At 55.0% G+C, this 15,317-nt stretch overlaps 1 protein-coding gene across 1 annotated transcript in view; it reads right to left on the bottom strand.

Moving 5' to 3' along the window:
- The window catches only part of LOC144949123 (E3 ubiquitin-protein ligase pellino homolog 1-like), a 33,728-nt gene extending 32,232 nt beyond the window's left edge, over window positions 1-1,496 (bottom strand). Inside the window, exon 1 of the mRNA XM_078878980.1 lies at window positions 1,398-1,496. Coding sequence (XP_078735106.1) covers window positions 1,398-1,445 — 48 coding nt within the window. The 5' untranslated portion in view covers window positions 1,446-1,496. The remainder of the gene's footprint in view (window positions 1-1,397) is intronic.
- Window positions 1,497-15,317: the final 13,821 nt, after the last annotated feature.

Here is a 15,317-nt window from a genome sequence, read left to right as displayed (position 1 = left end):
ACGTGTCACACACACACACAGACATACGTGTCACACACACACGTGTCACACACACACAGACAGGCAGACACGTGTCACACACACACACGTGTCCCCCACACACACACACACGTGTCACACACACACACGTGTCACACACACACACACGTGTCACACACACACACACGTGTCACACACAGACACGTGTCACACACAGACACGTGTCACACACAGACACGTGTCACACACAGACACGTGTCACACACAGACACGTGTCACACACAGACACGTGTCACACACAGACACGTGTCACACACAGACACACACGTGTCACACACACACGTGTCACCCACACAGATACACGTGTCACACATACACACACACGTGTACACACACACACACACGTGTCCCCACACACAGACACGTGTCACACTCGCACACACAGACACGTGTCACACACACACAGACACGTGTCACACACACACAGACACGTGTCACACACACACAGACATGTGTCACACACACACACAGACGCGTGTCACACACACACAGACGCGTGTCACACACCCAGACACGTGTCACACACAGACACGTGTCACACACAGACACGTGTCACACACACAGACACATATCACACACACAGACACGTGCCACACACACAGATACACGTATCACACACACATAGACGCGCGTCCCACACACAGACACGTGTCACACACACAGACACGTGTCACACACACACAGACACGTGTCGCACACACTCCTCCAATACAGCACAGCGGCGCTTAGCTCGGCAATGCCCGCGTTTAAAACGCAGGCGTATTGCGCTTTCAACGCAGGCGTATTGCGCTTTCGAAAGTGTCAACAAAGTCACGCCAAAATGTGGTCACACGCAACATTAGCACAAGACGCGCCTTCGTGTTTGCATATTCTTTGGTTCGTTCGGTCTAGTCGCGTAGATGTATATTTTTATATCTACGTGAACATACCGAAAATAAAAACAAATAATATTAATTCCTGCAGTCACGAAAGTTTCAAGTCAACATTTAAATTCGTATTTGCGGTAAAATATCCGCTGAACGTGTCACACGGCGCGTACGGCGACCGCGATAACCACGGCCACGAAACGCAGCGCGGCCCCCGGGCGAGGCGCCTCGTAGCCGGGCGGGCGAACTCAGGCGAGCCCGAGGCTGGCCCTTCTCGATGAGGCCTACTCGGGGTGGGGGGGGGGCTACCGCCGAACTCGTCTCAAATCACAGAAACATTTCTCTGTTTATGGCGAGTCGCGTCGAGTCGTCCCTCGGTGGTGGAGCGAGGTTGTTGGTGGTGGTGGTGGTGAGGGGTGGTGAGGAGTGGTGAGGGGCGAGTGTTTGTGTGGCGGGTGAGAGGCGAGCGAGCGAGCGAGCGGTCCAACTCACCCTTGAGGCGCGAGACGTCTGCAACAAAAGGCGCCCCGGAACGCGCATTGAGGAGTGCACGCGGGTGGGGGTGGGGGGTGTGAGGGTGGTGAGGGTGGGGTGTGGTGGAGGTGGTGGTGGTGGTGGAGGGGGTGGTGGGGTGACGGTGGGTGGTGGGTGCGGGGGGTGTGAGGGTGGTGGGGGTGGGGTGGTGGTGGTGGAGGGGGGTGGTTGGGATGGGGTGATGGTGGGGGTGGTGGGGTGCGGGGGTTTGTGAGGGTGGGGTGGTGGTGGGGGTGGGGTGTGGTGGGGGTGGTGGGGTGGGGGGTGTGGGGTTGGGTGCGGGGTGGGGGTGGTGGGGTGTGGGGTGCGGGAGCTTGTGAGGGTGCTGGGGGTGCTGGGGGTGAGGTGGGGGTTGTCGGGGTTGTGAGGGGTGGTGGGGGGTGGTTGGGGTGGGTGCCCGGGGTAGGGGGGTGGGGGGCGGGGGTGGTTGCCCCCGCCCCCCACTCGGGCGACTGGATGCGAGCCACAACGGGGCACTGCCCGCAACCGCAGACAAAGACAAAGCTGCCCCAGGTGGAACCCGCGCCGACTGGGTGGGTGTGGGGCAAGTGCAGCCCGTTCGGGAGTTCAGCGAGCCGAGCAACCCCCCCCCCCCCACCTATAAAGGCCGGGCACGCAACACGGAGGTCAACAACAACAACAACCTCCATTCGCCAACCAAGTGGCGGTGACGTCGCCACGCCGCCTGTGCCAGGCTAAGTGCACCTTAAGGCCACGTGAAGTGCCGCACGCCCGCTGACATGCATTGACTCGCTGAGATGACCGACTGAGATGACTGAGATGACTGAGATGACCGACGGAGATGACTGAGATGACTGACTGAGATGACTGACTGAGATGACTGAGATGACCGACTGAGATGACCGACTGAGATGACTGAGATGACTGAGATGACCGACTGAGATGACTGACTGAGATGACTGAGATGGCTGACTGAGATGACTGAGATGACTGGCTGAGATGACTGAGATGACCGACTGAGATGACTGAGATGACCGACTGAGATGACTGAGATGACTGAGATGACCGACTGAGATGACTGACTGAGATGACTGAGATGGCTGACTGAGATGACTGACTGAGATGACTGGCTGAGATGACTGAGATGACCGACTGAGATGACTGAGATGACCGACTGAGATGACTGAGATGACTGAGATGACCGACTGAGATGACTGACTGAGATGACTGAGATGGCTGACTGAGATGACTGAGATGACTGACTGAGATGACTGGCTGAGATGACTGAGATGACCGACTGAGATGACTGAGATGACTGAGATGACCGACTGAGATGACTGACTGAGATGACTGAGATGACCGACTGAGATGACTGAGATGACCGACTGAGATGACTGAGATGACCGACTGAGATGACTGAGATGACCGACTGAGATGACTGAGATGACTGAGATGACCGACTGAGATGACTGACTGATATGACTGAGATGGCTGACTGAGATGACTGAGATGACTGACTGAGATGACCGACTGAGATGACCGACTGAGATGACTGAGATGACCGACTGAGATGACTGAGATGACCGACTGAGATGACTGAGATGACTGACTGAGATGACTGACTGACTGAGATAACTGAGATGACCGACTGAGATGACTGAGATGACCGACTGAGATGACTGAGATGACTGAGATGACTGGCCGATGCAACCACCCGTGCCCCCTACTGTGGATGACGAGACAGAGAGTGGCCAGCACCACGCCCGGCCGCCTTTGTCTCCCCAGTGGCGATGTTTACTACACACCGCACCGGGTACTCATTTGAGGCTGAGTCGACCTAGGGGAGGCCCAGGACCGGTTCAGATAAATCGTCACTGTGTGTTGGTGGCCGTGAGCGGGAATCGAACTCGGGTCGCCAGGTTCGTAGTGCAGCGTGGCGCTCCCACTGTGGATACCACCACCACCACGGCCGCCTTAGTCTCGCCCTGGTTCTGTTGTTACGAAACCACAACCATCGTTGAAAACCACCGATTATAAGCCCAATTTTAGGGCTGAGTCGACCCAGAAGAGACCACGCGACTGGTTCGAATAGTCAAATTTTCGTTGCTGATGTTGGCCGTGCAGTTTGCAATCCGCTAACCACTTCCGCCCTAACAGGCTGTTGTGGCAAGAGTTGTTAGCGAGCACCTATTAGGGTCAGCACGGCACACGATGGCAGGGTGGCGTGGCCACTAAACACACCCGGGCCGCCTTTGTCTCCCCAGTGCTGACGTCTTACTACACACCGCACCAGGTACTGATTTTTAAGGTCGAATCGACCTAGAGGAGGTCCAGGACCGGTTCAGATATTTGTCGCCGGTGTTGGCCGTGATCTGTCATTCGGGTCGCCGGGTTCTTCAGCGCAGTGCGTCAACCAGTGCGCCACCGCTCCCCCTAAACACGCCGTGACGACACTCGGAAACACAACTGTGTGTGGCCTGAAACCAATATATAATAGGCGACGTTTTGGGCAATGGGCCTTATTCAGCTCCGGCTGAAATGCATCCTTGATTTTACAGCGATAGGTGTGATTATAACAAAGGCATTTAAACAAAAATACATAGTGCTTAAACCATTAACGTTACATAATTTGTGCGACTAAATACACATTCTATTCAATTGCAGTATTCTCGATTGTTATTCACCTCTGTAAACCGGCCGCCTTTAGTTCGAATTCCCGATCACGACTCACATCAGTGGCGAGTGTTACCTGAACCGTGGGGAGGAGGTCTTCATCCAGCAGTCGACTGACCAAGAGAAAATATGTAAATTGATCATTATTGGCTAAATAGTTTTTACTTAAATCAAGGTCGTTGAATGAACTTAAGTTTATAAACAAAAGTGCAGTGGCGCTCATCTATCCAGTTTAACTGCCCCGAGCCAGTGTTGGGCATTCCACATTGCTGTGACGGGAGCCAGTCCAGCCATCTGACAACCAATGTGGATGTCACGTGAAGTGGCCTCACGTTCGCTCAGCGCTGGCACGTGGAGACACGGAGACACACGTGGAGATACGGAGACACACGTGGAGACACGCGTGGAGACACGGAGACACACGTGGAGACACGGAGACCCAAGCCGAAACATAACATAAAAAATAATGTTTTAAAATATGTTTTCTATTTTTTATGATAGAATATAGTATTGTCATCATTATGACATAAGTATACCCAGTTTGCAGTCGATACCACATTGGGAAGTGGGTAAAAATTGAGTTACAAGATTTGAGGATACAACAACAACGACGACAACAACAGACAGAGTGAGTTCAATGAAAGCGCGTAATAAAAACATAAATTGCCACGCGTGCACGCGTTTAGCGACGCGCCAACTCCTCTTCATCTTCGTCGCCGTCATCTCCGGAAACTCGTGGCCGTCAAGGATCACAGTCCTCCATCCACGTGGGTGGCTCACGGAGATCGGGTGCCGCGCGTTCCGAGTGGGCTGGGTGGCGCCGGGTTCGAGTTCATTTTATTTGTTGCACGGATGACGGTTCCCGTTCAGCCCGTTGTCGGGGCTGTGTCGCGCGGCAGATCCGGAGTGCGTGAGCCTAGCAGCAGCAGCAGCGGCAATGTGGTTCAGGAAGATCGATGCCAATGTTTGCTGCTGAGGAGTGTTTTGTGAGTGAGTTGGCAGGGGGAGTGTGAGCTGTGAATCCATGAGGCGGAGTGTTTTGTGAATGAGTTGGACGTGGGAGTGTGAGCTGAGAATCCATGATGCGGAGTGTTTTGTGAATTAGTCGGCCGGGGGAGTGTGAGCTGAGAATCCCTTCAGAGGAATGTTTCGTGAGTGAGTCGGCCGGGGGAGTGTGAGCTGAGAATCCCTGAGGCGGAGTGTTTTGTGAGTGAGTCGGCCGGGGGAGTGTGAGCTCACCATCCCTTCAGAGGAGTGTTTTGTGAGTGAGTCGGCCGGCGGAGTGTTTTGTAAGTGAGTCGGCCGGCGGAGTGTTTTGTGAGTGAGTCGGCCGTAGGAGTGTGAGCTCACCATCCCTTCGGAGGAGTGTTTCGTGAGTGAGTCGGCAGGGGGAGTGTGAGCTCAGCATCCCTTCAGAGGAGTGTTTCGTGAGTGAGTCGGCAGGGGGAGTGTGAGCTCAGCATCCCTTCAGAGGAGTGTTTCGTGAGTGAGTCGGCAGGGGGAGTGTGAGCTCACCATCCCTTCAGAGGAGTGTTTCGTGAGTGAGTTGACCGGGGGAGTGTGAGCTGAGAATCCCTTGAGAGGAGTGTTTTGTGAGTAAGTCGGCCGGGGGAGTGTGAGCTCACCATCCCTTCAGAGGAGTGTTTTGTGAGTGAGTCGGCCGGCGGAGTGTTTTGTAAGTGAGTCGGCCGGCAGAGTGTTTTGTGAGTGAGTCGGCCGTAGGAGTGTGAGCTCATCATCCCTTCGGAGGAGTGTTTCGTGAGTGAGTCGGCAGGGGGAGTGTGAGCTCACCATCCCTTCAGAGGAGTGTTTCGTGATTGAGTCGGCAGGGGGAGTGTGAGCTCAGCATCCCTTCAGAGGAGTGTTTTGTGAGTGAGTCGGCCGGGGGAGTGTTTCGTGATTGAGTCGGCAGGGGGAGTGTGAGCTCAGCATCCCTTCAGAGGAGTGTTTCGTGAGTGAGTCGGCCGGGGGAATGTTTCGTGAGTGAGTCGGCCGGGAAAGTGTGAGCTCAGCATCCCTTCAGAGGAGTGTTTTGTGAGTGAGTCGGCAGGGGGAGTGTGAGCTGAGACTCCGTGCGGTGGAGTGTTTCGTGAGTGAGTCGGCAGGAGGAGTGTGAGCTCAGCATCCCTTCAGAGGAGTGTTTTGTGAGTGAGTCGGCAGGGGGAGTGTGAGCTGTGAATCCATGAGGCGGAGTGTTTTGTGAATGAGTTGGACGTGGGAGTGTGAGCTGAGAATCCATGATGCGGAGTGTTTCGTGAGTGAGTCGGCCGGGGGAGTGTTTCGTGAGTGAATCAGCCGGGGGAGTGTGAGCTCAGCATCCCTTCAGAGGAGTGTTTCGTGAGTGAGTCGGCAGGGGGAGTGTGAGCTCAGCATCCCTTCAGAGGAGTGTTTCGTGAGTGAGTCGGCAGGGGGAGTGTGAGCTCAGCATCCCAAGCACTGCTGCTGTGTGAGTGCCCGGCCTGGACAAGTCTGATCTTGCCCGCGATTGTTCAAATCGCGAGCCCTCACAGCCGGCAGCGTCACGCTACCGCGATACGATATCGAATTCCACGATGTGGCGATTATCGTGATATCGGGTCGTTCGCCCATGAACGTTGTAATCAATAGGGGGGGGACTGCCCCCCCCGCCCCTCTCACCTTTGACCTTGAGACCCCGAATATCGGTGTTAAATTAATAGTTCTAAAGAAAAGCCTACCGATATTGTTTGAATGCGACAATCAGTTGATCGATACGTTCATTCATTCATTCATTGATGCGAGGGTTTGATCAACGTTTCGTGACCGCACCCCCCTCTGGGAAGTGTCGATACCCCCCCCCCCCACCACTTTTTATAGATTTCACATTTGATTAGTGTATCGGTTTTTGTGTGCTTGTTCTGTGGGTTAGACTCGCTTCCCCTCCCACCCCGCCATGCGAATGTGGAATTTCCACCACTGTCTCTGCACGGCTGTAAAAAAAAAACCAGGAGGTGAACACAAATGCACCTCCCATTAGCGCGGTTGGCTACGTACGGTGCAGAAGAAGTTCAATGTACAATGCAGATGGCATCGCACGCTGCTCATTCGCGCAGCGGATAGCAAACACACAACACGGAACAAATTCGTCAATGGCAACACAAGTTTGTCTTCCATAAGATGTTTTGTTGGGTTCGATCGCGTTGATATAAATGTGTCGTCTACCGCTTTGGCGGGAGTGAAGGCAGCAGTGGAAGTACCTGTCCTCGTCATAGACACGTAGAATTGCCGTCACTGGCTCCAGGCCTGCCGATGTGTGGCTGCTTGCAGCATGAACGTTCAATGTAAATAGAGCTGGGACGACCTGTAGTGAACGCTCTGTCCGCAAGAGGGCGCCGCGCCCCAGCTCCCCTCCCTCCATGCCCCCCACCACCACCAAGTTCATTCCACTGCTGGATGAGAGCTTCCCCACGCTCCGTCGACCATACTTCACCACGCTGGTCAGGGATGCGGCTGCTGGAGAGGGTGTGGCGAGCCCACGTCGATTTCAAGGGCGTCGTGGTGACTGGGAGATGTTTACTACCTCGCCTGGTATGCAGGAGGTCGTGGGTTCGATCCCAACGCTGACATCTGCTGTATATTTGGAGTCTGCGTGTCTCTCTCTCTGTCATCATCACGGTGGCTAGGAGATGTTGACTACCTCGCCTGGTATGCAGGAGGTCGTGGGTTCGATCCCGACTCCGACGCCTGCTGCTGTGTATTTGGCGTTTGCATGGTGGCTAGGAGATGTTGACTACCTCGCCTGGTATGCAGGAGGTCGTGGGTTCGATCCCGACTCCGACGCCTGCTGCTGTGTATTTGGCGTTTGCATGGTGGCTAGGAGATGTTAACTACCTCGCCTGGTATGCAGGAGGTCGTGGGTTCGATCCCGACTCTGACGCCTGCTGCTGTATATTTGGCGTTTGCATGGTGGCTAGGAGATGTTGACTACCTCGCCTGGTATGCAGGAGGTCGTGGGTTCGATCTCGACACTGACGCCTGCTGTATATTTGGAGTTTGCACGGTAGCGAGATGTTAACTACCTCGCCTGGTATGCAGGAGGTCGTGGGTTCGATCCCAACGCTGACATCTGCTGTATATTTGGAGTCTGCGTGTCTCTCTCTCTGTCATCATTACGGTGGCTAGGAGATGTTAACTACCTCGCCTGGTATGCAGGAAGTCGTGGGTGCGATCCCGACTCCGACGCCTGCTGCTGTATATTTGGTGTTTGCATGTCTCTCTTTAAAATATTTGGCTGCTGTGAATTCCCACGCGGTGATGATGAGTCTCGACTTGGTTGAGCTCTCACTTGCGGCCAGGTCGCTTCTGAAAAAGAGCCACGGAGCTCAGTGGGGCCTTAGGGGCCGTCCATAAATGACGTCACGCGATTTTGGACGATTTTTGACCCCCCCCCCATCGTCACAAAAAGTCAGACCCCCCCCCCTCAAATATGACGTCACAAAACTCTGCCCCCCCCCCCAAACAAAATAAAAAATGCTTCAAATCGCTTTAAACTATTGTCATTGTAGCGCGTATTTAATGTGGCGCTGCACTCTGATGTTGTAGGAGAAAACATTTATTAAAAGTCTATTTAATTAAGTGGAACGTGTTGTCTATATTTATTTAAAGTTGCGCATTTTGATGTGACGTCACGTTTCTCAAACCCCTCCCACCCCTCGTCACACATCGTCACAAATGTCTGCCCCCCCCTAGGTGCGTGACGTCATTTATGGACGGCCTTACCCGGTACAAAAAAAACCCAGAACAGCAGAGTAGAGCTTGGTTGTAAATTTTCGCTCACGGCCGACCATCAGTGAACCCAGTCATGGACCTCTCCTAGGTCGACTGGGCCTGAAACGAGTACCTTGTGCGATGTGTAAACATCGGCCCGGGCGTGGTGTTGGCCGCCCACCCAGCCCACCCAGCCCACCCAGCCCGGGTCGTGCACCTTCCCTTACTGGACATCTGAGAGAAAAAGAACCGAGCTTCCATAGCTCACCGGATTCCTCCGCTATAAAGATTCCGATTCTTATTAATAGGTGCTCGCAAACAGCACCTCGCGCCAACAGTCTACGTCGGCGACGCGGGAGGGGGTGGCGGGGAGACTCGGCGTCTTCTGTTTTGGGGAGCGGTGGTGCAGCGGTTAGCGCTACGCTGCGTTCCGCAACCCGGCGACCCGGGTTCGATTCCCGTTCACGGCCAACACCGGTGACGATTATCTGAACCGGTCCTGGGCCTCCCCTGGGTCGACTCAGCCTCAAATGAGTACCTGGTGCGGTGTGTAAAAAATCATCGCCACTGGGGAGACAAAGGCGGTCGGGCGCGGTGTTGGCCACCCACCCCCCTCGTGTAGCCGCAGTTCCGGTCTTCATAGGTGCTACTCGCTAGCAGCACTTGCCCCAAGTCTGTTGCAGGCTACACGGTTGGGTCTCTGTCTTTGTCTTTGTATTGGAACAATGCTGCTGCTGCTATTTGGACCAAATTGCTGCTCCACTCCAAAACGCACCCGCCGTGGCAGCGGGGGCGGCAAGGGGCAGCTAGGTCGGGGATGCCGCAGCTGTTTCCAATTCCAGAAGAAGACAACACAAAAGAGAAACCTCTCTCCGGGTTGCGTTCTGCAGAGAAGCAACGCTGCCGTGATCTATCCGCAGCTGGGCGAAAGGCCTCCTCGTTCACGTGATCAAGTTCATTTATTTATATTCTTTACTTGATTACAGCTATCGTGCTGTGACGGTTCCACCTGAAGACGGAAGCTTGTGTTGCCTCCGAAACGTCGTGATTTTTATTTCATTTTACTTTTATTAATTTAGATTTTTTACCTACGTGACTTTACCGAAAAAACCTAAGAATATGAATCCTTGCAGTCACGAAAGCTTCAAATCTAGAATTCATGTATTTATTCAAGTTCATTTATTAGGTATAGCCCTGTGAGCCATTCGGCTCTTGAATCGGGTGCAACCGCAACTAACATGATGCAGCAATAATTCGCCCGAACACGCAGTCGGCGTTTCGCGAGCAATATTAGATCCCTGGGAGGTTTTGTCTGGGTTGGAGCGTTAAATGTGCGTCGCTAAACGCGCCACCACCCGGACACGGCCGACCAGGGGAGACAAAGGCGGCCGGGCGTGGTGCTGGCCACCCACCCCCCCTCGTGTAGCCGCAGTTCCGTTCTTCATAGGTGCTACTCGCTAGCAGCACTTGCCCCAAGTCTGTTGCAGGCTACACGGGTGGGTCTCTGTCTTTGTCTTTGTATTGGAACAATGCTGCTGCTATTTGGACCTACTGCTGTTCCACTCCAAAACGAACTCGCTGTGGCAGCAACAAAAACCGTGGCAATTCGTTGCTAGCAAGGCACACCCGGCGAGGTGGAGAGTAAACACACAACAACATTTAGAATCTCGATTTGAAGCTTTCGTGACTGCAGGAATCCATACTCTTTGGTTCTTTCGGTAAAGTCACGTAGGTAGAAATAAAATAACACGAATACAACTCCTTTGCCCGATGACGACCGCTTGTGTTGCGCGATCGAAACGTCGTGATTTGTTTGATTTTATTTCTAACTACGTGACTTTACCGAAAGAACCAAAGAGTGAACATCTACAATCTCGAGTCCCGTGACGATGCACCGGTAATGATTTAAGATCGCCTGATGATGCTGCTGGTTGTTGTTGTTGTTAGCGGCGAAACGTCACGGTACTAGAATTGTAAATGCTGTAGCGAGGTTTACTCTCCGACACACAACCGGTTAGCGCTGACCTAGAAACGAATTGGCACGTTTTGTTGACGTGGCAAACCTCACCAAATCGGCTGCTGGGTTGCGGCAGGTTTGACGACACATTTATATTCGCGTGGTCTAACCCAACAACAACCTCTGTTTTGTGGATAACAGATCCACCGTGCTTCGTCGCCACGAAATATTAAAAAAATATCTTCTTCCCTAAAATGTTAATCCGCCGTCACTGACTGAACACAAAACGGAGCTCCGTTGACGGTGCTGAGAGGCCATCAAACAAAGATCCGTTCGAAAAAGAAAAATTCGGGTGGGGAACGTCCGGCCCACGGGCCGTATGAGGCACGCGAAATCATTTGGTGTGGGCCCTGCCAAAGCAACCGCAGGCGGGACTCGAAATTCAATAAATCTAGGAGCAAACCTGGAAAAGCAGTTGCGAGTAGCAGCAACATCATCAACACCAGCTAACATCGCACGCAAAGAGAAGCAGTTCCAGCCATCGCATTAGGGGTGAGTTAATGAAATGTTTGACCAAATATAACGGGCTAATTTTGAAGTTGATAATTTTGTACGGCCCGCGAATGATGTTATCAATATCCAAATGGCCCTTGGCAGAACAAAGTTTCCCCGCCCCTGGCCTGGACGGTCCCTGTAGAGGACAGCCAAGTTTCGGGGGGGGGGGGGGGGGTCCTTCTTTCACTCGTCAGGGTGGCCGGGTGACCGCACCGACGTTGCAAAACTCCCTTCGCCTGCAACGTGGGGGGGGGGGGGGGGGTCTGGTCGAGGAGGCGCCGTGGTTCGGCTCGCCAGGAGAAGGTGAGAGAGTGAGAGCGAGAGAGAGTGAGAGCGAGAGAGAGTGAGCGAGAGAGAGTGAGCGACAGAGAGTGAGCGAGAGAGTGTGAGCGAGAGAGTGTGAGTGAGGGAGAGCGAGAGAAAGTGAGCGAGAGAGAGTGAGCGAGAGAGTGTGAGCGAGAGAGTGTGAGCGAGAGAGTGTGAGTGAGGGAGAGCGAGAGAAAGTGAGCGAGAGAGTGTGAGCGAGAGAGAGTGAGCGAGAGAGAGTGAGCGAGAGAGAGTGAGCGAGAGAGAGTGAGCGAGAGGGGGGTTACATAGAGCCCAGTAAAAAAAAATTACGAAATGATGAACGAAACAAAGTGCCGAATACACCGAGCATCTTCTTGTTTCCACTGATCGTAAAAAAAAGAGCGAGAGTGAGCGAGAGGTGGGGGTTTACATAAAGCAAAGTTATTATTAATTTTTTTTTTACAAAATGATGAACGAAGAAAAGTGCCGAATACACCGAGCATCTTCTTGTTTCCACTGATCGTAAATAAAAAAGAGAAGGCGACACGCAGCAAAATGCGGACTCGCCTCCGCCCCCTTACAGTTCCCTTGGCCCACGAGAATGCAGATCGGCAAAGTGCCGGCTCGCACCACCCGTCCTTCCTGTATGGGATAGCGTGTTGCCCCCTCGCTCGGCCGGTGGTGGGAGTTTTCCCTGGGTCCTCCATTCTCTCCATCGAGATGAAAACATCGCCCCGGGTGCTCATTTGAGGCCCAGTCGACCCGATTCTCCGCTGGTGCTGGCCGCGAGCGGGAATCGAACTTGGAGTCGGTGGGGCTCGTCACGAAGCACACTAAACCCGCTGCACTACCGCTCCCACACATTCACCACACTAAACCCGCTGCACTACCGCTCCCACACACTCACCGCTCCCACACACTAAACCCGCTGCACTACCGCTCACACACACTCACCACACTAAACCCGCTGCACTACCGCTCCCACACACTCACCACACTAAACCCGCTGCACTACCGCTCCCACACACTCACCACACTAAACCCGCTGCACTACCGCTCCCACACACTCACCACACTAAACCTGCTGCACTACCGCTCCCACACACTCACCGCTCCCACACACTCACCACACTAAACCCGCTGCACTACCGCTCCCACACACTCACCACACTAAACCTGCTGCACTACCGCTCCCACACACTCACCGCTCCCACACACTCACCACACTAAACCCGCTGCACTACCGCTCACACACACTCATCACACTAAACCCGCTGCACTACCGCTCACACACACTCATCACACTAAACCCGCTGCACTACCGCTCACCACACTAAACCCGCTGCACTACCGCTCCCACACACTCACCACACTAAACCCGCTGCACTACCGCTCCCACACACTAACCGCACTAAACCCGCTGCACTACCGCTCCCACACACTCACCGCTCCCACACACTCACCACACTAAACCCGCTGCACTACCGCTCCCACACACTCACCACACTAAACCCGCTGCACTACCGCTGCCACACACTCACCACACTAAACCCGCTGCACTACCGCTCCCACACACTCACCACACTAAACCCGCTGCACTACCGCTCCCACACACTCACCACACTAAACCCGCTGCACTACCGCTCCCACACACTCACCACACTAAACCCGCTGCACTACCGCTCCCACACACTCACCACACTAAACCCGCTGCACTACCGCTCCCACACACTAACCGCACTAAACCCGCTGCACTACCGCTCATACACACTCATCACACTAAACCCGCTGCACTACCGCTCACACACACTCACCACACTAAACCCGCTGCACTACCGCTCCCACTCACTCACCGCTCGCACACACTCACCACACACACACGCCACTTATTATACACATCCGGTGGAAACTGCTGGCGGAAATAGCCGCAATCAGCTGCTTCGTGACCTTTACGAGACGTGGGTCGTCGGGGTGGAGCCGGCGGCAAGAGCCACAGGTCACGTGGTTGCGCGCCGCTCAGCTGATCCACGGCGCCATTGAGGCTCGTCGACCTGCCGACAGCCCTGCAGAGCGCAGCGGCCGCCATTCCACATTGCTATGGTGGGGGCGAGATGATCCAAAGGAGGGCAACATCTTGTTTGACTTCCCCACGAACGTGGAGCTATTTTATCGACCCGAGAGGGGAGGTGGGGGGGGAATGATGGGCTGAGTCAATGCCACCAACCAGGATTTCGAACTCGCGACCTTCCGATCGCGAACCGCTCGCTCCGAGCCAGTGGCGGAAATTCCACCTTCCTATGCTGGGGGCGAGATTATCCATAGGGGGACAACCACCGTTGACTTACCGACGAAGTGGTGCCCATTTTATCGACCTGAGAGGGCGGGGGGGGGGATGATGAGCCGAGTCAATGCACCAGCCAGGATATTGAACTCGCGACCCTCTCTCTCCGCGAACATCAACGTGGCAGCGCCGTTGTTCGAATCGACCCGCGCGGTCCCCCCCCAGCTCACGACGACTCGACGAGTTTCCACGTCGCCTTTATTGCCAACGGATGCCGCGAGCCGGCGGCAGACCGACAAGACCACACCACGGACCCCTGCGACGCGACCGCTTGCCCACACAGCGGCGGCGGCGGTGGGCGCTGGTTCACATCAATATATTATCGTCATTATTGTTATTATACCGTACCGTAATAGACATCTCATCTCGGCCATCATCGCCACACTCGTACACCCAACGGGATTCTTTAAATACACAGCGACGACGACGCGTAGGTAGGTGGTGGTGGCGGGGGGGGGTGTAACGTCGTTCGTTTAAAACGCTCCGGGCCGCCCCCGTTATTCACCGCTCCACGCAAATCTCCGGGCAAGGGGGGGGGGCACCGCCACGTCGAGACCCACGGTGGGGGGGGGGGGGGGCGAGGGTCTCGTTCCATCGCGCGGGGAGTTTAAAAGCATAAATAGACCAGGGTGGGAGTTCACTCCCGTGCTGGATTGTGGATCGGAGGGAGTAAGGGGAGCAGAGAAGCTGTCAGCGAGAGTCTCACCCCACCCCCCGCGCTCAGATCCATTCGTGAGTTCCATCGCGCCGTCTGTGGGACGGCGGTTTGCTTAGCGACTTGTTAGCGGCGTGCGTCGCGACGAGGCTTCACCGGTTTTCCAGCTCGGTTCGGTTCCTAGGAGGCAACAAACATTGGTGGTGGTGGTGGTGCGGGCGGGGGAGGCGGGAGGGGGTGGTGGAACATCCGCTGTGTGGCACGCTGCCTCCTCTGAGAAGCCGTGCGGCGAGGGGGATATGGGGGGTGTGTGGGGGGTGAGAATCCCGTCGCGTGCCACCAACCCCGGGCCCCCCACGACTTGGGGCGGCTCCTCTCGCTCCTCCACCGCGGCGGTGTCGACGTCGCCACGGACGACGCCTCCCGCAGCCGCCCGGGCGAGAACGACGAGAAATACAATGAATAAATAAAGCCTCACCGCAGCAACAACAACCACAACAACAAAATGAATCCCTCCGAGCAGCGACGACGAGCGGCAGGAGGAGCCCGCCAACACACGAGGCACCGCGGGCACCACGGACCCGCGGCAGGGGTGGGGTGGGCGGTGTGCGAGGGGGTCGATTTCTCTTTTTCCACTACAACACGCGAGCCGGGGGGTAGTGGGGGCTCTCACACGATTGGCTGGCTGTCCACCGGACTATTCGGCGTGCCGACGCGGAACCA

The sequence above is a fragment of the Lampetra fluviatilis genome, chromosome 52 (assembly GCF_964198595.1).
Source record: "Lampetra fluviatilis chromosome 52, kcLamFluv1.1, whole genome shotgun sequence".
Taxonomy (NCBI): domain Eukaryota; kingdom Metazoa; phylum Chordata; class Hyperoartia; order Petromyzontiformes; family Petromyzontidae; genus Lampetra; species Lampetra fluviatilis.
This window is presented reverse-complemented; position numbering and strand designations above follow the sequence as displayed.